This window comes from Emys orbicularis, chromosome 7, assembly GCF_028017835.1.
Source record: "Emys orbicularis isolate rEmyOrb1 chromosome 7, rEmyOrb1.hap1, whole genome shotgun sequence".
NCBI lineage: Eukaryota > Metazoa > Chordata > Testudines > Emydidae > Emys > Emys orbicularis.
Window position 1 is genome coordinate 18202853 of NC_088689.1, and position 22683 is coordinate 18225535.

At 36.9% G+C, this 22683-nt stretch overlaps 1 protein-coding gene across 1 annotated transcript in view; it reads left to right on the plus strand.

Annotated features, from left to right (window-relative positions):
* The window catches only part of WDR11 (WD repeat domain 11), a 71407-nt gene extending 53545 nt beyond the window's left edge, over nt 1–17862 (plus strand). The window contains exons 17-29 of the mRNA XM_065407823.1: nt 978–1084; nt 2389–2503; nt 3816–3987; nt 6082–6190; nt 8944–9006; nt 10276–10341; nt 11292–11463; nt 11877–11972; nt 13000–13165; nt 14122–14219; nt 15867–16012; nt 16469–16548; nt 17705–17862. Coding sequence (XP_065263895.1) covers nt 978–1084; nt 2389–2503; nt 3816–3987; nt 6082–6190; nt 8944–9006; nt 10276–10341; nt 11292–11463; nt 11877–11972; nt 13000–13165; nt 14122–14219; nt 15867–16012; nt 16469–16548; nt 17705–17862 — 1548 coding nt within the window. The remainder of the gene's footprint in view (nt 1–977; nt 1085–2388; nt 2504–3815; nt 3988–6081; nt 6191–8943; nt 9007–10275; nt 10342–11291; nt 11464–11876; nt 11973–12999; nt 13166–14121; nt 14220–15866; nt 16013–16468; nt 16549–17704) is intronic.
* Nucleotides 17863–22683: the final 4821 nt, after the last annotated feature.

A 22683-nucleotide genomic window follows, 5' to 3' on the forward strand; every position in this document is an offset into this window, starting at 1 on the left:
GCGATTCCCACCTGAGACCTAGGCAGATTAAGTGATTTGCCCAAGATCACACAGGAAGCCTTTACTGAGCTAGGAATCGAACTGAGGTCTCCTGAGTTCAAGTCTGGTGGCCTGTCTACTGGATCATCATTTTTCCTTCTTCTGGGGCACAACAAAATTATTGGTTGGAAAATGCATTATCTGAGCTGCACATAACACTTCGTTTCAATCACCGTTTTTATATTGTGACCTGAAAAAAAAAAAAAAAAAAGCTTGAGACTAATTTGTAGAACAAGAAATATTAATATCTAGGTGCAGACTAATTATAGCTTTTGTCATTTTAGATTAAAATTACATGTTGTATTTCAGTGTTCAAAAACTGAATGTTGCATTCTAATAATTAACCTTAGTGTGAGTTTCTCTTAAGTTAGTCATTTGTTCAGCTGTAATTTCTTTTGTAATGGCATCAAATCATGAACTGAACAGAAAGGGCATGGGTTGTGTACAGATTTGTAATGGGTCAGAGCTTTCTTTTTGTGACCTTTTAACAATTTTTTGCTTCTCTGAAGTGCAGCCACTTTCCTGCATCAAACATGAAGGCTCAGATAAATTTATCTATCAATTTGGAATCCTCTTATTTCTGTTTCCTAGTATTGTTTGTTGGTCCTGTGAATGTTTGATAATTGAGTCCTGTCACTTGGGGTTTACATACATCTAGGGACACAAAAGCTTTTCATGCTTTAAAACCCCAAAGGTGATAATACAAAACACTTCATTCAGGACAAAAAGTCTTCAAAAATATGATGTGGCAGATTCTGTCCTCTGACCCAGAACAACTCCATTAAATTCAACTGCATTGCTTTGTTGTAACAGAGAAGAATTTGGCCCATTAGATTTACCTATTGTGGAAAATGAGGAAATATCAGTACTGATATGTTTATGCCGATGTATGCTACTATTAATTACACAGTTTCATTCTTCTTCTTAAATACTTGCAGGGAAGCATGGGTAGCATTACTTGTATTGCGTGGAAAGGAGATACGATGGTTCTCGGAGATGTTGATGGAAACTTAAACTTCTGGGATTTGAAAGCAAGAGTATCCAGGTATGAGTGTGAATAAAATCTTACTAATTCATATAAAATGAAGGAAAGGTAAAACATTTTTAATTCTTTTTTTTTTTCTCTGCAGTAGATGATTGTGTGTTGTCTGAGATAACTATTCAAGATTGTATTTTTAAAAAGAAAATTCTCAGTCATGTCCTAGCAGAGAGTGATTAACCAGAGAGATATTGGGCCATGTTAATAAATTTATAACTCCCGTGCCAGAAGGTACCATTGTGATCATCTAGTCTGACCTGTATAACACGGTCCATAAAACTTCCCCCAAAATAATTCCTAGAGCAGTGGTTCTCAAACTAGGGCTGCCACTTGTTCAGGGAAAGTGGGAAAGAGGGACATGCTGGCCGCCCTTCCTGCAGCCCCCATTGGCCTGGAGCAGCAAACCGCGGCCAGTGGGAGCCGCGATCGGCCGAACCTGCGGACGCGGCCGGTAAACAAACTGGCCCAGCCCGCCAGGGACTTTCCTTGAACAAGCGGTGTCCCTAGTTTGAGAATCACTGTCCTAGAATATCTTTTAGAAAAACGTTCAATCTTGATTTTAAAATGGCCAATGATGGAGAATCCACCATGACCCTTGGTAAATTGCTCCTATGTTTATTTACCCTCACTCTTTAAAATGTATACCTTATTTCTAGTCTGTATTTGTGTCGCTTCAGTATCTAGCTATTGGATCTTCCTCAGTGTGAGATTGTGGCTTTTTGGGCATCTAGTAAAATTTCCTTAGACAATTCCCAATTATCATTCACATTTTTCTGATTAAATTCTTCTTCCCAGCTGATCTGGCTCATAATTGGTTTCAGCTTTGTGAAATTGGCCCTTTTAAAGCATCAAGTATATACATCACTGCTCTGGACATTATAAGTGTGATCAAGTCATGATCACTTGTACCAAATTCACCATTAATTTCTGGTTCTGTGATATAGAATGTTCCCACTGGTGTAAACTGGTATAGTTCCACTGACTTAAATGAAACTGACGATGATTCACACCGACCAGAGATCTTGCCCGTTATGTTTAATCCAAGCAAGATTATTTCATAATAAATTTAGATAACTAATAGTATTAAATGTTCTGATATTTCCCCGTCCCGCAACCACTTTTTTTATAGAGCTGTCAATTTTTGATATTTTGTGGGTTTTTTGCTAATCTATTTATATAGCTTTGGATGATTAGTTCTACAAATTTATACAGGATCAAAGTGTAAATGCTTAAGGGAGAATTTATATTAACAATTTATGGCATATCTGTTCCTCAGAATGAAATTGAACCTGTTGCCCTTTTGTCCCCAGGGGGATCCCCACGCACCGAAGCTGGGTGAGAAAAATACGCTTTGCCCCTGGGAAAGGAAATCAAAAAGTGATAACAATGTACAATGATGGAGCTGAAGTTTGGGACACAAAAGAGGTACACATCTATTTCTTATCAGTATTCACTTGTGTGCAAAATATGCTGCTTTGAATTAGAGAAGGTCAAGTGCCGAAGCAATCTGATTAAAATAATATTTAATCTGTTGTTGACATCTGTATAATAGTTACCCAGCCTTTCACAAAGGACTTTTAGTTTTTAGTTTTTTCAATCTGTTTTCAGTTGAGAAGTGCCTTTCACTATGAAAGCTGACGCTCTATTGAAATATACAATTTTACCACTCTTCCAGTGAGTTTGGGTTGCATATGTTGTTTTGAACTCAGACTTAGAAAGAGAAAAATCTCTCTTCCAAAAACTTTATCAAAGTTTAATGAACATCTACATTTATGGAATTGTAAAGTTGTCTTATCTTCAGAGCTTGGTTTTAACTTATTAGAGGATATGAGAAGGCCAGACACTTGATATTAACATTGGCCCTGCTTCTCCTCTCCTGCAAGAAAAATCTGTATTAGGGAAAATTGCTCTTAAAAATTCTGGGATTCATCTTATGTAGCTGGAGTTGTATTCCTCCCTCCAGAGTTCCATAGACACTTGAACTCCATTGATTCCACAGGCAGAGCAGGCTATGACTCTGTAATCTTTTCCTCCAGGAATGATGTCCGTGCTACTGGTTATTTCTCCCTGCAGCTGTTCACTCCCTCCTTTTGTGAATGAAAGAAGGTTTTTTAGGTAGAAGCCTTAAAATGCTCATTGACTTCCAATTGAAAATCGGTCAAAGTCTCCAGGAAAACAACTTACAAGAGCCACATCTCCTTAGATCTGTCTCTAGAACTTGTTCCTTATCTATGATGCTCCAACTCTGTTGTATGTCTGTAGTGGAGCATCATTGTCTTCAGTGTCATGCCACAGAGCTGCTGCTTCACTGCAAGCCACTCTAGTATACTGGAACAGTGTAAAGGGTGTCTGAAAAGCACTATATCTGATGCAGGCACTGCAGAATTAAGCTGCTGTCTAAAGACCCTTTCCCAAGCCCTTGGGGCAAGGCTGAGGAGTGGGGACAGGGTGCATGTATCAGAACAGGGCCTCAGAATGCAGCACTGCAGAGAGCGCCGTGGCCCATAGGGCAGCCTACTCTAACCTGGGCTGGCCCTCAGAGCTCTCTAAATTATACCGGGGCCTTTCCAGCCCCCAGAGCATTCCAGGATCAGGAGGGTGCAAAGATGCCACCTTAGCCCTTCCAGCTCCACCTATCTTGCGAGTTCTGTGAAACGCCTCTGGGAGGCACAACACAGAAGCTTGACCAGTGTGATTAACAGCATTACTAAAAGCGAAAATGTCTTAATATTTCAAGGTACAGATGGTAAGCAGTTTAAGAAGTGGAAGAAATGTCAACTTCCGAATACTGGATGTGGATTGCTGTACCTCAGACAAAGTGATCTTGGCATCAGATGATGGGTGCATCAGAGTTCTAGAGACAACTATGAAGTCAACATGTTTTAGAATGGATGAACAAGTATTAACAGGTCTGAGAGATCTCAACAGCACCTAATGCTCACGTGCTTTGAATTGTTTCCCTTTTGCTACAGACCATAGTATATTTCATTTCTAAAGGTGTGCAAAATAGTCTTTACTGTTTAAAACTGACATCAGTCTAAGCCAGTGGTCTCCAAACTTTTTTGATCGCACACCCCATCAGTAAAAAATTTTTGAGCGTGCACCCGCTGCCGCACCGAAGCAAAAAAATAAAATAAAAAGCCGCTCGGACACACGCCCGAACTGCCGAAGCGCCCCCCCCCCCCCCAAAAAAGCCGCTCGGATTCATGCCCAAACTGCCGAATCGCCCCCCCCCCCCAAAAAAGGAACTCCTCCTGCCGCGCACCCCTAAGGATCCTCTGGCGCACCCCCTGGGGTGCGTGCACCCCACTTTGGAGACCACTGGTCTAAGCCAGAAGATGAAGTAGCTCACAAACACCAGAAACTTTGGGAAAATGGATCAGTTTTATAATAATAGGTTATACAGCTTTTGATATTTCTAAATAACTCATGTTTTGCTTTTTTAGTTTTATCTGCATAAATATGCATAAATTCATTGCATCAGAACAGTCATTCACATACACAGCATGAGTTTTAGTCATGTTTGTGATACATGAAAAATTGCTTTTGTTATACTGCTGTATATTTCCAGAATTTGAATCCTAGTCATTGACAATGGCCAAAGTGGATGTTTCCATGAAATTGTAGAAGTGCGTCAGTTTGTGACAGCCTTGTTATCTGACTTTTTACAATGTTTTTAGCTAGCATAAGTTCTTACAAAAAATTGCTTTTACTTTCTTTCATCTTTGGGGTAAACTGTGCAGCTAAAATGGTTAATACATTAAATCGTGAGTTGAAGATGATCCAGATTTTTCAAACTGTGGGTCAGTCCCATTAAAATCATTGGGACTATTTGTGAGAGTAAGGGTATCATCATTTGATGCTGTGTTTGATACATAGTCTGATTTAATATACAGTACTTTGCTAACTTTGTCTACAATAAAAATGGATTGTTTTTTCCTATTATGAAGGCTATAGTTTTGACGAAAGACAAGTAACATTGCGATCAGCATCATTGAAGGATAGTTTAGTTACCATAAATTATCTTTTGAGACCTGAAAATTAAACTGTGTAAATGCATATTTATGTCATTAACCTGTGGTGCTTAAAGGACAAGGTATCACTGAGTCCAAGAATTTAGTATGATTCAAAAAAAGGATTAGACATTTATAGCAATAATGAAAACACTCACAGGTTACATGAGATAAGATAGAAAATATAAGAAATAAAAGTCGTCATAGTTTTGTGTTTAAGCCAACCACTAACAGTTGGAGGTTAGAAAGAAACTTCCCATAGTATGTATGTATAATTCAATAATTTTCTAGGACAGGGAATCTAACCCCTTCCTTTGGAGCATCTTACTGGTGTCAGAGACTAGATACCAGACTAGATGGACCACCAATCTGATTCATTACGGCAATAGTTAGGCACAAGTATCCCTACTGAGCAGAGTTTTGAGGTATTCAGTATCGATATACGTTTAGTTTAATTCCCTCCCTATAAAATCATATTGATGCTTCCTGTTTTCACTGCAGATATTCCTGAATACTGTGATAAAGACTCAGTTTCACTGGAGTCCATAGTAATTGTGATGTGTAAGGATGAGGCATTCTGGCATATCTTGCTTGAATTTTTTTCACATCTGCTTTATAGAATCATTCCGCCACATACATCTCTGCTTAACTCAAATTTCACTTTTACTTTGCAAATGCATCTGCAACCAGATTTTAACTAAACTAAAAGCCAAAGACAGAGGAGACCAGGTTCTGATTGTAAATGTATAGTGACTAACTGTATGTCCTAGAAAATCTTTTTGCTCATGTGTAGCGGCAGACTTTCATGTGCAATGATCCATGCTGTACACCTGGGATTCAAATCTGGCCCAATATCTAATATTTTATCTTCTGGCACAGGCAGGTACCAATACATTTTATAGTTTTTAAATGCTATGTCATTAGAGGTTAGCTACTCATAGATCTTGACAATGACTCATTTCCCTCCTCACTTCCTTTCTTCTATTTCAGAGCCTGTGTGGTGCCCTTATCTCCTTGTTCCAAGGGCCTCCTTAGCTTTAAAAGCCTTCTTGCTGCATCAGCCATGGAATGATAAATGTACTCTGGATATTTTACACATGTAAGGCTTTGTTTTCATTTTCTGTTCAAACTTTTAACTATTATCGCATGCAGATCTCCTATGTATTATTTGGGAGAAGGTTGTTAAATGGGTGAACTTCAGCACTTAAAGAGCAGTCGGAATGGAGGGGCAGTACTTCGCTCTCATCAACCAAGAGGGATGTGAGGTCATAGATTTGTTTTATTTCAAGTGGCACCAACCTACCTTCATCTTTGAAAACAGACCCTAAGTTTTTAAGACAATAGCAATTGTCTGTAGTTAGAATTAGAAACTCATGCAACATATTGCATCAAAAACCAAAAAGATGTTTTCATTCTAAAAGGAGGTGATTTCAAAGTTAGAGGTGGCCACTAGAGAGTAATTCCAAGTGTCCGTTCCCCTATACTAATGATCATGTTTCCTCTTTAGTGGTGCAGATTTCTATCAAAATGGATCACCTTATCAGGATGTAACATGTATTATTTATAGTTCAATAGCTTAGACCCCATGAGGATTGCTCAGGGCAACGTACAGACCATAGGAAGATTCACTCTTTGCCCTAAAGAGTTTACAATCTAAGAAGATAATCAATGTGCAAAATGATATGGTCAATATAGGCAATCTTATTTGCATGATATATATTATTAATATGGCCTTAATGCAAATGAAATATAAAGTACATAAGTCAAATGAGATGGTAAGGAGGTGGAAGCTAAAGGGGCTATGCAGGACACCATCGTGAAAGTTGAACTCCCCAAAGAGAAGCATGACAGTTTGTGATGAGATGGAGAGCAGTGAGTCCATTGGGGAGCAGATGATTTCAGCTTTGAAAGGAAGGGAATAGGGAGTTGAATGGGGTATTGATCAAAAATGGAAATGGAGTGAGAAAGAGGAAGGGGCTGCAAACAGCAAGAGAAGAGAAGATAGACACTTCCACTGCAGCCTTTGGGAGCCATCTCAGGGCTTGTCTACATGGACACTTAGTTCATGGCTAGCTGGAGTGTGACTATACCTTTCACTAGCATGCCGTGCTCTAAGTGTCCATGCGGACTGTGCTGCCGTCAGGGCCGGCTCCAGGCACCAGCTTACCAAGCAGGTGCTTGGGGCGGCCACTTCGGAGAGGGGCGGCACGTCCAGCTGTTTGGCGGCAATTCGGCGGACGGTCCCTCACTCCTGCTCGGAGCAAAGGACCTCCCGCCGAATTGCCGCCGCAGATCACGATCGCGGCTTTTTTGTTTGTTTGTTTGGCTGCTTGGGGCGGCCAAAACCCTGGAGCCGGCCCTGGCTGCCGTGCTCTAAAAATTCCCTTGTATGCTTTGATCTAGGCTGCTTTGAAACAGAGTACATTAAAGCTCACTTGGGAATTTTTAGTGCACAGCAGCAGGGTCAACACAGACATTTATTGTATAGCAGGCCAGTATGGGGTAGATTCACACACCAGCTTGCTGCCAACTAAGTGTTTGTGTGGGCAAGCCCTCAGTTTGGAGGATGTGAGAGAAGTAAAGACTACCATAAGAAAGAACAGCTGCAAACATGTTGGCCTACATTTTCCAAAGTGGGTAGTGATTTTGAGGGCCTCTATTTTTGGGTGCCTAACTGGAGACTCCTTAAAGGGGAGTGGTTTTCAGAAGTACTGAGCACCCACTCTCTGAAAACTAGGCCACTTTCGGGTTTCTCAAGTTGGGCACCTAAAAAATAGGGCACCCAATATCATGAGCCACTTTTGAAAATTAAGGCTACTGTGTTGTAAGGGGAAATCTGGGTTTCTATGAGTTCAAGGAGATGGAAGGGAGTGAGAGGTGAAGAGATTGGGGATGGTTTTTTATGAAAGCAGGCATTCTAGAATACAGTAGAACCTCAGAGTTCTGAACACCTCTGGAATGGAGGTTGTTAATAACTCTGAACAAAACATGGTTGTTCTTTCAGAAATTTACAACTGAACATTGACTTAATACAGCTTTGAAACTTTACTATGCAGAGAAAAATGCTGCTTTTAACCATCTTAATTTAAATTAAACAAGCACAGAAACAATTTCCTTACCTTGTCAAGTCTTTTTTTAACTTTCCCTTTATATTTTTTGTAGTTTACATTTAACACTGTACTGTACTGTACGGCATTTGCTTTTTTCCCCCCTGTGTCTGCTGCCTGATTGCATACTTCCGATTCCAAATGAGGTGTGTGATTGACTTGTCAGTTCGTCTCTCAGGTGTTTGTAACTCTGAGGTTCTACTGTAGTTGAAATGGGGGTGAGATTGATGAGTGAGGGACCAGTGTGGGAAAGCCATGGTGACAGTTGGGCATAAAGGGTAAGATTAAGAGGATGGTCAAGATTGGATTTATTATTGCTGAAAATAAGCAGGAGTAAGCAATAGAGAAAAAAGTGGAGATAAGAAAAGAACTTGTGAGACAAGTGGGATTGAGGATTAGGAATGGGCAGGCAACATGAAAAAGGGGGAGACCTAAAGGTGAGTGGGTAAGAAGGAAATGCGAAGAGAAGGGAGACAATAACAAAGATGTGGGAGTAATGAGGGTGAGCAGGAGTGAAGATTAGCCATGATTAGTACTTGGGAACTAGTAATTGATGTCCAAGATTTTCTGTCTAAACTGTTTTTTTATTAAGGACATGAGAACATTAAGTCTGCTTCCTCCATGCTTTGTGTTGTACATAGCCATCACTCTTCTGCCACTTCAGATAATATTGCCAATTTAGTTATGAGGAAATATAAAATTCTTAGAATATATATTCCTGTTAAATCAAATGTTTTCTTTGCAGTGATTATCCAGAGAATGACAATATTAAAAATCTGCTTCAAAAACAGCTGAATTCATTGTCCAAGTAAGAACCATTTTATTAATGTTTTAACAAAATACTGCTTTGACTGAGATTGCAGCAGCAAAAGTTATAATGATTGGTTTTTCATTTAGCAGCCAATCTGGAATAACTTTTATTTTTGTATTAAAACATTTTACTGTGTTTAAAGATAAGTACTTGTTACAATAAATGAAATTTAACTTACTTCATGACCTGCTTTGTCTAATGAAAAGTGAACGGTAGCATTCCAAATGGGAAATCTTTCTTAAAATAAATTGTTTAATATTGACTTGACAGAATAATTTACTGTATTAAACATTAAAGTGGGATGAAACTCATGTCTAATTTGAGACATTTGGGTTGTCACATTGTTGATGCCACAGACGATGGTGGCTGCCAGCAGGAGGCCCAGGAATATTCAGCATTTAAATTCAAATGGCATTCACAGTTTATTGGCAAATGTTTCTCAACATGTCTGCTCCTCAGAGTGCTGCCTGGACCAAGTGGGTGCAGCCTATTTTTTAAAAAAAGTATAATTCGAAACATTATTCAGAATTTTAAACCCTGACCAGAAAAATATCACATTGGCACTTTTGAAAATCCTACCCTTTCAAGATAAGTTACTCTTCATGGGTGAAGTTCATACTTCTGGTGATATTACATCAGTCTCCCTGGTTGCATAGCCAACAGATGGCAGTACATTCATTTAAACTATTAAGGCAGTCTTTGCAGCGAAGAAACTGGAAGCACTTCCCCTTTCCTCCCCTACACACACACAAAAAAAGGCGAATTTTCTTCTGTATGTAGAAAAATGCATGCAAAACCTGAATTCATAGATTTATAATACATGTATTTGTTGTCCAGTGACACCATCCAGATTATATTTACATAATTATGACATGATTGTTAATTTAATTTTATAATATATAGAACTCCTGCAAGCTAATATTACAGCTTCAGGTATACTCTTCTGATAGTTCACATGTATTGCAATACATGCAAGTCAGAAGGCATTCTTGACAGACTGATTTTAACTATTAAAACTCATAAATAGTGAATTGCTCCTGCAAAGGTTTAGGCATACTTAAACTTGTATAGTTCCTATTGCCATGATTAAATATTATTTGTTCAGGCCAGCATGAGATAAACTTCTACTTTCCTTGTCTGACAAGAAGATATAAAAGGCTTGTTTTCGTTTTTAAACTTTAATTCCTAGATGTAATGTATAGTACTTGTTTTTTAAAAATCTTGCCCAGCATATTATAGATCAGATATGACTTTCTGTTTTTGCAGTGACATCAAGAAACTTGTTCTTGATCCTGAATTTACTCTATTGCAGAGATGTTTACTGGTTGCAAGGTAACAGAGATTCAGATAAAGTCAAAAGGTTTTTCTAAATAATCCTGACCCTGTCAGCACCTACAAATGTGCTTAACTTTAAGCATGTATGTAGTAGTATTAAAATGAATGACACTAATGATATACATAAGTTAAGAATGTGTATGTATTTCAAGGATGGGGTCTAAGTTACTATCTTAGTGAATTATTTGTATTTGCACTGAGTTTTATATCACAATGAAAAGACTCCTTTAATGTGGTTGAACAGAATTGCATTTTAGAAAGGTGTAAGAAACTACCATGCCTACATTGAAATAGTAGTAGTTACTCGTACAATGCCCAAAAGTGTATTCGGTACTTTACTAGAATATAGAGTCCAATCTCTCTCCCAAAGAGCTTATAACCTAAGACCTAGGCCCATAAGCAAGCAAAGAAAAAGAGAAAGTGGGGCTCTTTTTTAATTCCGTGACCATTGTCATGTTATTACTCTGCCCAAATAACAACAATTTTTAACCTGTTCTGCATTTTTTAGTCGCTTTCAAGCTTTTATGATTGATTTTTTTCCCCCTTAATGGTGAAGCATAAAGCAATCCAGAAAATTAAGTTAAGGATAGATTAAGTATTGAATGCCTTCGCTAAACTAGTTTGTGGAGAGATTTACTGAGCCTTAAATAACCTTGTCTTTCCTCCAACTTGCCACTTCCTAGTTTGTCAAACATATTTCAAAAGAGATCATTGTGATGTCATATATAAGAAGTCTTATTGGTAACCCACAATATTTGTGATTCCAAAAAGAATGTACCTTATTCTCTGAATAAAGAAATTATTTTAAAATACAGAACAATTGCTAGTAGTATGTGGGGGGGAAATCTACAATGAATCAGTATTATGGCTACAAGTGATTGTATTGGGGGTTGTAGCTACAATGTATAATGGTAGGGTTTGCTTCATTTTGATTTTTGACTTCTCAGGCTCTATGGGGATGAATCAGAACTGCATTTTTGGAGTGTTGCTTCCCATTATTTGCACAGTTTCTCTCAGGAAAAAGCACTAACTGCAAAAACTACAGATAGTCTGCAAGAAAAATTAATCAACCCATTGGATATATGCTATGACATACTGTGTGAAAATTCCTACTTCCAGGTATTGAAAACTGTTTATAAATAGTATTTAGTAGGTATGTGACTAAATCAACAAAATGAAGAGCATTTCTTCCCTTTTGATTTTAAAGCTCCTACATATAAGTGCCTCACTTTTATTTCAAAGTAAAAGGTGCATGATTGTTTTAATAATGGAGTTTTACCCTTATCTCAGTGTGTTTGTTATTGTGAACTTAAAGCATTCAGTACTATTTAAAGGCTGGGCTTTTTTTGTGGTTTAATAAATAAATAGTATCATAGTCTTATAAGATCATTCATATGTACTTCACATTTATATATATTTTTAAGCTCACGTAATTTTGCAGGCGTTTCCAATTTATATTATGGAAAAAGTTCACTTTCATATATTAGCTAGTTTATTCTCAGATTTGTAATCATTTTAATTTTTCTCTGCAGAAATTTCAGCTTGAAAGGGTACATCTACAGGAGGTTAAAAGATCAACCTATGACCACACCAGGAAATGTGCTGACCAACTTCTTCTCTTGGGGCAGGTTTGTGAGTGGCTTGTTTGTTTGTAATGTCCTTACCTGTTTCTGTGGGTTTTGTGTGTTCTTTTCAATACTTCCTCTATCCATACAACATTATATCTGTCTTATCTGGGCCGAGTTCCTTCAAGCTAGCCTACAGCCAAGACCCAGTCTTGGCTAGACAGTTGGGTATGTTGTTCGACTGCACCATCTGGGTCCAATGAAATGGAAACAGAGTTAAGTGTCATCCAAATATGAAAAGCACCTCAACACACATCCTTCTTTTGGAACTCCACATGGGTCTTTCTTCAGTCAGATGACCAAACAGATACTACCCTTTGAGTTCTCTGAAAGAAAATAATCAAGCTGCTCAGATAGCTTAGTATTTGCAGGGAAAAACTGCTAGTATTGGTATGCAAGTTTACAAGACGACATAGTGGCATCAATGACTCCTGTCAGATCTAAAAGATTTGACATGAATAAAGAGATAATATACCAACACAACCAGTGCAGCCTAAAATCAGATTTTACTAAGTATATATAATGCCTTTCATATTTCTCCATAATTCGTTAACTTATCAACTTTAAATATAGTGAATTTTAAAAAAAATTGTGCTAGGTTATTGCAGGTACCATCCTCTGACCAGTTTCTTTGCTTATACAATCTTATTTCACTCCTACTTTTTAAGTTGCTTTTCTTTCCTCTATTGCTCTGAAAGACCACACAAACAGGGAAAACTGCATACTCAATTTACTGATTCCACTATGTAGGCCTCTTTCTGGAAAGCACTTAAGCATGTGCTTTAACCCTATCCCTATTCAGATCATGTCTACTTAAGTAGGGTCCTGAATAAAATAAGGTGCATTCTTGAATTGGGACCGTAGTCCGTTAGTAAACAAACTTGAAAAAATAGATTTTTTTCCCCTCTTATCTCTGTTACTATAACTGTTAGTTGTTGTTTTTTTTGTTTTTTTGTTTTTTAAAAGGTTAAAACATCCAAACAAAAGTGTGGGATTTTTAAGATGATGTAATTTTATTTTTTCTCACCAGACTGACAGAGCAGTACAACTATTATTAGAGACAAGTGCAGAAAACCCGCATTACTACTGTGATTCACTCAAGGCATGTTTGGTCACTACCGTCACTTCATCAGGTCCTTCTCAAAGCACCATTAAACTGGTAGCAACCAACATGATAGCAAATGGAAAGCTAGCAGGTAAAATAGGTGTTTTCCTTTTGTTTGTAAGCAATTAATACTGATAATTATTATGGAAATTAATACAGGTAGACAAAAAGCCTCTTTTTACAGTAAACCATATATAGGGTGCTTGTTTTATAGGGTTTGTAGATGTACAAAAAGCATTAGACATAATTGTAAGTACTTGATAAGAAGGCTGAACAGGTCGGTCTATTTTTTATTACAAACCATATTCCAGAAATGAGCCTGTTTGCAATTTATTGCTAATACCAAAGAAGGCTGCTGCCACATTCCTAATGAAAACAGCATATTTATTGGATAAAATTAAAACACACAGGTTGGAAATGAAAGTCCTTTTATATTTCAGTTTGTTTCAAACCCATTAATATATAAATAGGCTCTTAGAACTATATCTTTGTGTTTTTTCTACCTAATGTAATAAATACTTGTTGTAAGGTGACTGACTGGAATTTCTGAAGTCATGTGGTGGAACTACTTATATTTATAGGTGATTAGACATTTCTTAAGCATATTACTCTGTTTTGTTAATATTTTTTTTAGGGCCTAGGCTACTTTTTGAAAAAAAAGTTAAAGGATGATTTGCAGAAATCGGGCTTGTTGTTTGGTATAATTCTGTGACACTGATTAAGTCTACGTGGTCCAATGATCTCCTTAGCATGTCTGTTTGAGGCAAAGAGAAGCAGAGGAGAGGTTAGGACCTTGTGGAGCATTTCTAAGCTCTGCAGATGTCATGTAAGGCAAAGGGAGATGGTGTCCTGGATAACCTTCAGAGCTCCAAAGCTCTACAATGCATGAAGAGGTGGATGTTAGAACTGGGGACTTTGTGGAGCTCCTGTATTCCAAAAGGCAGCAAGGGATCCTTTCTGGGAGGATCTGTTGCATTTAAATAGCAACTATTTTTTTTTTACTTTAGCTGAGAGTCAAGTTTTAGGTAATCTACTTTTATTTTCCAGAGGGCGTGCAGTTGCTCAGTCTAATAGATAAAGCTGCTGATGCGTGTCGTTATTTGCAAACCTACGGAGAATGGAACCGTGCAGCATGGCTTGCAAAAGTATGTAATTGCTCAATCCAGATTATTACCCAGATAGTACAAAGAAGCCCTGCATCAATTTTTGGCTTATTTTAAACTGCAGTGGCATTTGGTTTTGTTTATATACTGTCAATGATTCAGTTAGCTCGCAACAAAAATACACTGATGACTTTGTTCCATTGATATTCTATTCATTGGTTACGGTCTACATTTTTTCCCATGACCCAGTCAAAAATGCCACCTGTAACTAAAAATGCAAAAGATATCCTATGTCTTTTATTTAGTCGTAAAAGACATTTTCTTTACCTTAACAGCTTGCAGAACATTGGAAATAAAATAAGTATAAATTAAACTTTGAACATAAAAAGCCTTCCTCAAAACGTATATTTATAGAGATTAGTGTGGATTTCGAGGTCCTTCAGACTTGAAGTATCAATTACAGTATCAATTCAGAAACATATCAATGAGAAAAGTTCTTTCCAATGCATTAAGCTATAATGTCCCAACCCTGCAACTGGATCATTGCAGGCAGACACCTTCTCCCATAGGGAGTCACAGAGGCCCACCTGCATGGATCAGATTATAGGATTGGGGACTAACAATGGTCAAAATTCCCAGTTTTCTAGTTTGTGACCAAAGATTTGTCAAAGACATTTTAATAATCTGCTCTGATTGTTATCTACATTTTTCTTTTGTAAAAATGTATATCCCTTATGTGATTTATTTTAATGTCTGGAAAAAAATTAAAATAATAAAAAGATGTTATATTTCACTTTCGCGGGTGTCTATCCTAAAGTAATAAAAATTTCAATCTGTTTAGCTATTTCACTGGAAGAGGCAAGGGAGAGGGGCAATATAGATTTTTCCAAAGATATGAGTCCCATTTTTATTTGCCTGTTTTGGTTTTTTAGATCTTTAGGAGAAGTTGAGATTTCTCCCATTGTATTTAATTCCTTGACACTTTTGATTGCAGCAAAGCCTGTTAGTGCAGTGGGTCTCAGCCTTTCTGGACTACTGTACCCCTTTCAGGAGGCTGATTTATCTTGCGTACCCCCAAGATTCAGCTCACTTAAAAACTACTTGCTTACAAAATCAGATATAAAAATACAAAAGTGTCACAGCGCACTATTACTGAAATATTGCTTACTTTCTTAGTTTTACCACGTAATTATAAAATAAATCGATTGGAATATAAATATTGTACTTACATTTCAGTGTACAGTATGTAGAGCAGTATAAACAAGTCGTATGAAATTTTAGTTGGTACTGACTTTGCTAGTGCTCTTTATGTAGCCTGTTGTAAAACTAGGCAAATATCTAGATGAGTTGATGTACCCCCTGGAAGACTTCTGCATACCGTCAGGAGTACGTGTAGTGGAATGCATAGCAAGCAAGCAAGCCTGATTTCCTATGTCAAGGTTTAAGTGATCTGAGAACTTTTTTGTGTTTCTCATTTTCCTCGTTATTATCATTCTAGGGACCAGTGCATTTGGGATTTTGGAAGTGGTAACTTGAGATAAACTCTGAGTAAGAATCTGCTGAGTTGTAATGAAGTTATAATCAGATAAAATCTTGTAGTAAACTTGTACGTGGCTTGTCACAGAAATGTTTTCTTTAGTTATATAGCAATTTGTGCATTCAGACTTGAGTCTTCTTTATCTCCCAAAGGTTCGTTTGAATTCAGAGGAGTGTGGTGATGTCTTGAAACGTTGGGTTGATCACCTTTGCTCTCCCCAAGTCAACCAGAAATCCAAGGCCATCCTTGTCCTCTTATCACTAGGATGTTTTACAAGAGTTGCAGAGATGCTGCACAGGTAGAGCTGAATGAGCACATTCTCTACACTGCTTTGTCCAAAATTGTCAGCTGAACGTATGATCAGGAAATAGTTTTTTTCTGTGAACGTCTTACATTTAATTCAGTTTTTGAACAATTCATTCTGTTTTCTTTAGTTGACAGTTACCTCAACAGCATGTCATCCTTGTCTATGTGCTTGTACTGATGCTTTTTCTGTAATTTCAAGGGAAAATGCTGGCATTTTAAATTTTTCAGCAGCTTTTAAAGGTGCCAGCATCTAAACGAGTGCTAACATTTTATAATAGCTGTTACTCGGAGCTAGTAAATTGAACCTTGTCCTTTCAAAACTTTAGCATCAAAGATCAACTCATTGAATACTCTTGAATTACAGAGTTATGTAAGCCAGATCAAAATGGTTTGAAGAACTTTTACATCTTCCTGTCCTAACAAGTTTGTTTGTTTTTCTTTTCAACAGCATGAGGTATTTTGATAGAGCTGCCTTATTTGTTGAGGTGTGTTTGAAGTATGGCACAATTGAAGTTAATGAAGATACAAATATCCTTTTCCTAAAGACATATGGTGTGTTTATATATAAAATTAGCTAGTCTGTACAGGAAAAGAAACTCCTAGTAATTATTTCCCCCAGGGTGTGTACTGCACTTCTTGAAGGAACAACAGAATAAGGAAATGAGTGGAGAGAAAATATACACCCAAATCACAATACCAGCCTCTTCCTGTATTCTGTTAAATCAGTGGCACTGGGAAACAAACAAGGGAGCAAGAATAAGAGCAAACCTATGCATGCTACTACCTAAATTCACACCTTTAAATTTGGGAGTGGAGAAGGGAGCAGATGGCAGAATGTTGATGCTGATGGATCTTGGGCTAAATTGCTGGTTACTGCTGGGCACATAGCTAGGTTAAGCTAGCTAGGTTAATGAGGCAGTTATCTTTTTAAAAATTGTACACCACGATGTCCGTTAAATTTCAGGTCTTTTGGCACACTCCCCTGCAGTGTGTGCTAGCAAGAATATATTTTTTGCTTTACTAAAAAGCTCATCAGTTTTGATCTTGTAAGAATTATGTAAGTTATAGATCGAAGTGTAGTGTGAGATGAAAGCTTAACAATAAAAAAGCCACCTGAGAGCTTGTTTCGTCCAGTGTACACTTCTGCTGATGTGTTGAATCTTGAAAATTGTAACCATTATAAAGATTTTTATTTACATGAATTTTGGGATGACCTGGGTGCTCCCAGCTGACAAAGCCCCAAGTGAGTCCTATAGATCATCCCAACTTATTTTATTGCCAATATCTTGCAGTCTGTTTGCTAAAAATGGGATCTTTGTACCATTAGAAAACTAATATATGTCAAGATAAGATATTAAATTTGTATTGTTGTATCTGGGTGTTCAAATTAATTTCCATAGACCCTCATCAACATTTTGCAGTATTTAATTTGTTGCTGCTATTAGATGATCTGAAATAATGGTGCCGAGCAGCTATTTGTAAAATCATTTGCATTAGGATTTTTGCCATAATTTGTGCTTAGAGGTTGCTTTTAGATGATACTTGGTATCTTGTTCCAGAAGCGAACAAGTGATTAACAGCAGTGTTCAGCATTTCCTGCTTAGACATGGGTGGGTATAAGAGAAGCCTGGTTCTGAGCCTTCTCCATTATCTCTCACTTCTGTTTTCCTTAACCACCATTTACATAAACTAATCCACGTGGTATTTGCGGATTATGCCAGAAGCTTGAAGACATTGGGTTTTAAGCAGGGTGCTATTCTGTTTGCTTCAAAAGCAGGAGCAGCTGGTAAAGATTTATTGAATGAGCTTAAACAACCTAAAGAGGAAGTGACTGAAGAGTGACAACTTCATTTGTCATAAAAATATAAGATTTCCATCAGATGGGGTATTTGTTAGTTACATTTCCAAGGTTAATGAGATTCCATTGTATGAAAATATCCTTTCTCTTGGACCATTACATTAGGGATCATATAGATATAGGATGTTTCATTTGGACAAGACTTTTAAAAAGAGATATATGTGGAGACAATGATAATAACTAGTTAAGACAGAACTTAGTTTTAAGTTATCTCAGATATTTTTTTAAAATTATCCTCACTTCTGAGAAGAGGCATAGAAACATTTGAAAAATCATAGAACTGGAAATGCTTTTAACTTTTTGATCCTAGGCATAGAGATCAAAGTTCCAGAATTTGCTAAAAGATTTGTTAAGTTTGAGGGAGGGCTACTTTTACTTTTTTAAGAGACCTTTATAGACATTTGGAATTCATCATAGGTGAGTTTATATGCATATATTATGGATTCTGTACATTAATAAGAAAAATTAGTTAAGGAATAAATGTAGATCACAAAAACATGCATGTGGCCATGAAAGCCATATGTTTTGCCCAAGCCCCATAATTATTTTGGCTAAGTCCAGCGTGTTTTGACATTCTTGAAGTTAGCTGTGAATATTACCTTTGAAAGCTTTAAATACAAGAAATCCTTAAAAAGTACTTACAAATTTCTCCTTTTTAACTTTTCAAAACCCATCAAAAAGTGTTTTCTTCAGCGTATTAGTGTGGTTATAATTTTAAAGACATTCCATTCCATATGATTTTAAATGTGAACCTCTTCCATCGCTTAACGACTAAATGCTGCGCTGCACTGTACTGTTCAGTTCTTAAGATCAAAAGATCCTACCACACAAGCTGTAGGGCAGGATCTCTCCACAGCATTCAAGATCACTAGGTGAAAGGGCTGCTAACACGCTTGCTCTTGCACCCCCTCCCGGGTTCAGGAGCTATTGTGGCATAGTTAGCTGCCATCATCAGTTGGTAGAGAAAGCATTTTACAGAATAACAAAGTATAGACTTCAGTATGTCATTCCCTACCTTACTGTGAGGAGGGCTGCCCTGGTTGACAGGACTTATGTAACAGATAATGCCTCTGGAAGCATCTCTGCTCCTGATTGCTGTGCCAGCCATACAGTATTTGAGCGTAAGCATTGGGTAGTTTCCATAGCATCCTAGCTGCTTGTTTGACCGTGTTCTTTGCATTACTGTTGCTTGTGGCAAACACGTCTATTTTACGATTGCATTGATTAAGAAACATTTTACAAGAAAGGAATGTCTGCTGAAATATGATTTGCCTGGATTGTGACATTGCACTCACAAAATGAAGGTAAAGGATACTGAAACTATGTCAGCTAAGGAGCCGCTACTTTTAAAAATCATTTAAAATTAAGTTACTGTCGCTAACTAATTTAATATATGATATTGTAAAGAAGCATATCACTTAAATCTTCAAAGTGGTAGCACAGCTGTTGTTTTGACTTGCGTTACACACTAAAAGTAACAGAACATAAAATTTCCCCATATATCTCCATATTTGTTTACATCTCTAACTCCAGAAATGTTTTTAACTGTAAGCCCAAGTGGCATTTATGATAAAATTTCAATACATCGTGGGTTTTATACAAATAGAAAATCTGAGTTTCATTTCTATAAACAGGAAACTGAATGTTTTAACTATAATGTATCTGATTTCTTCCTGCCACATGTTCCACATACCATAATGTACATTCCTTTAGTGTATTATAAACAAAGTACATATAATTATGTTAGCTTCGAAAAATATATACAACAAAATTTGCCTTAAGCATTTATTTTGCCTAACTTGTAGTTGAATAAAAGTTAATGTAACTACTAAGGACTAAATTCTGGCACATTTACTTACACTGAGTATATCCAAAATTACTCATGTTCTTTTCAGTGTTAGTAAGCGTAGCAGAATCTGTCCTTAGACAAATCCCCATAGGCCTTTCTCGGTAAGTCTGAAAAAATTCTGCATATGCTTTATTGTACAGTTTTAAATCTGTGATTTCATGTTATGAAAAGAAAAACTTATTGAAAAGGCCTTCCTCCTGCTGGATGTGTTTCTACGTGCTTCATTTTTAAGTCTGAAGGTTGTACATCTTGCACAATGTTATCTGATTTCTGTTATCTTTATGCACAAATTATGGACAGTGTAAAAATCATTCCTAAAATCCATTTGGATATGAACACAGTCACAGAATGTAATTAAAAAATACTCTGAAAACCACTGTGGTGTGTTTGATTAAATTCAAAAATATTGCAATCACTATACTTAGCCAAATGCTGACTGTGTCTCCTTTTTCTTTTTCTTTTTCTTTTTCTTTATTATTATTTTATTTTATTTTTATTTTATTATAAAGCCATCCAAGGTGGATTACTGATCAGGACTAGTTTTGGTGAGGGAAAATAAAGTTCAGCTTCATACATATTAGTCACAATATGGCTGAAAATTTTACTTTTGATTGGTATTCATAAACTTACTCTTTTATTAGCAAAAAAAAAAAAAAAAAAGCCTAAATTTATTGTCAGTTAAAATTTTAGTCGGACACAGCCCCATTCACTCAAAACCTTAAAAGCATGGAAAGAAGTTAGGGGAAAGACGTGTATTCCTTTACACTTTTCTGTTGTCTACACTCAAACACTCCATAAGGCTTTCACTTCCATCTCCAACCGATATCAGAAATCATTATGTACCTCAGCTTCCTCAAAATTTGCACTCTAACACGAAAGCTTAATGATGATTATGTGCCTTGATATCAATTATATCAACACATCAGCACATCTGACTGTCATACATTTCATGCATTTGGGAAGTTATCTTGCCATAACATGTTGAGGTCTCTGTCGCTAAGCCCCCAGTCTCTTCTTTCCCAGCTCAGAGAACTTTTGTCTAGGCTGCAGGGGTATTGAGTGAAGGACTCTCGCTCTGGTGTGCTGTGTGTCTCCCTCATGAGTGAGTGACAGCATTCAGAACACAGCAGATTCTTTATTAAACTAAAAATCTGTGAGTTCATTTTGGTGAACAAACTTGCCATTATGGCTAAAATGTTGTAGACAGATATTCCTGATGTATAACTGAGATTCTACAAATCAGCACGAGCAAAATGTGGCCAAACGACAGGTCCTAGAGCGTGTGAGATTTCTTGTAAAATGGTACAAATAAAAGTGAGATTGTCCAATGAAATAATTGCCAAAATGGGTGATTTTTAAACTCTTGTTTCTTGTATCTTGTTTCTTGTATTTATCAAACCTCCATGAAGAATTTCAAATGAGGTTTGCTATCTATATTCTGTGTTTTGGGGTTTTGTCCTTTCAATGAAATTTTTACAAAATAAAGATTTGAAGCACCCATCAAAACTGAACTCTCTAACACAACCTTAAGTATGATGCTGCTGCACCATACTAATAGTGAATAAACCATATAGGAATTAAGTGTGCAAACAAATATGCTCCATAATTCTTTGAATATCTATATAACTAGCAGCTTTTTTATATCAAATCAAGTTTGCTGTTGGTTTTCTGAACATGCCATTTGCCAGTTTTGAAATTTACTTCAGAAGGACCACAACCCCTGCCTCTAATTAAGGAGACTCTGACCAAGTTGTTTGGGTGACTCTGACCAAGCTGTTTGGGGAGCCTGCAAAATACACTTTTTAGAACACAAGTAGGCTTACAGTAGTGATCCCTTCTTTCTCACCCATTGAAGACAGCCTTTAGTCTCATAGGATGAAGAATTGTCTATTTATTTTTTAGCTCTTTGAATTACTTTTTGACTCTACATAACTACATAAGCTTTTTTCCATCCCTGGGATGCATTTTTAAATTTGTGCAGCTGTTATATGAAGCTCATTCAATACCAGCTACCATTCTTGGAATCAGAGAAAGGTTTGCATAAATATTGTGGGATTGCTGTAGTAAGATTTTAATTTGAAACTATTTTGTCTGATCTCCTGATCCTGTGATAAAACAAATGAAGTTCAAACTATTTAAAAAATGGCTCCTACATTAATGATAATAAATGTTCTTGTTTTAAGATTATATGAAAAGTCCAGAGCGTACTCTAACAACTGCGTTTCAATATAAGCAAGACTTTAGAGTTGAATTATAAAATATTATGTTGCAATAGAGGTGGTCTGTGTGAATTAACAATTAATTACATGAATTAAGTGTCTAAAATTGGGTAGGCATCTGAAATACTTCGATGTGCATATATCTATGGAAAATGACAAACTGTTAGGATTAATAGCAGTACAAAAATGATTAGTACTATATTGCAAATGAATCATTTATTAAATTCATTGAAATTTAAAATGTCTTTGAGAGTGTGCCAATCTAGAGTCTTTGCAACCAGATAAAGACATATATTATTATACATCCAGAAAATCCAATCCAGGATGATGATGTGATCAATGCCTGAGTAACTAGTCTAGGATCTTAATTGTTTTGCAGGAGTTGACCCTGGGGACAGGGAGAAGAGAACATTCATGACCCTTGAACAATGAATGTGTTTAGTTTGGATGATCACTAGCTGCAGCTAAATGCAATGCAGTAAGGATTCAGCTAGCAATTGATTTGGAGCGTAAAAGAATAATTACAATCTGGCAAAGATTTAGGCCTGGTCTACACTAGGCTTTTATGTCGAATTTAGCGCCGTTACATCGAATTAACCCTGCACCCGTCCACACCACGAAGCTATTTAGTTCGACATAGAGCTCTCTTAAATTCGACTTCTGTACTCCTCCCCAACGAGAGGAGTAGCGCTAAATTCGAAATGGCCATATCGAATTAGGCTAGGTGTGGATGGAAA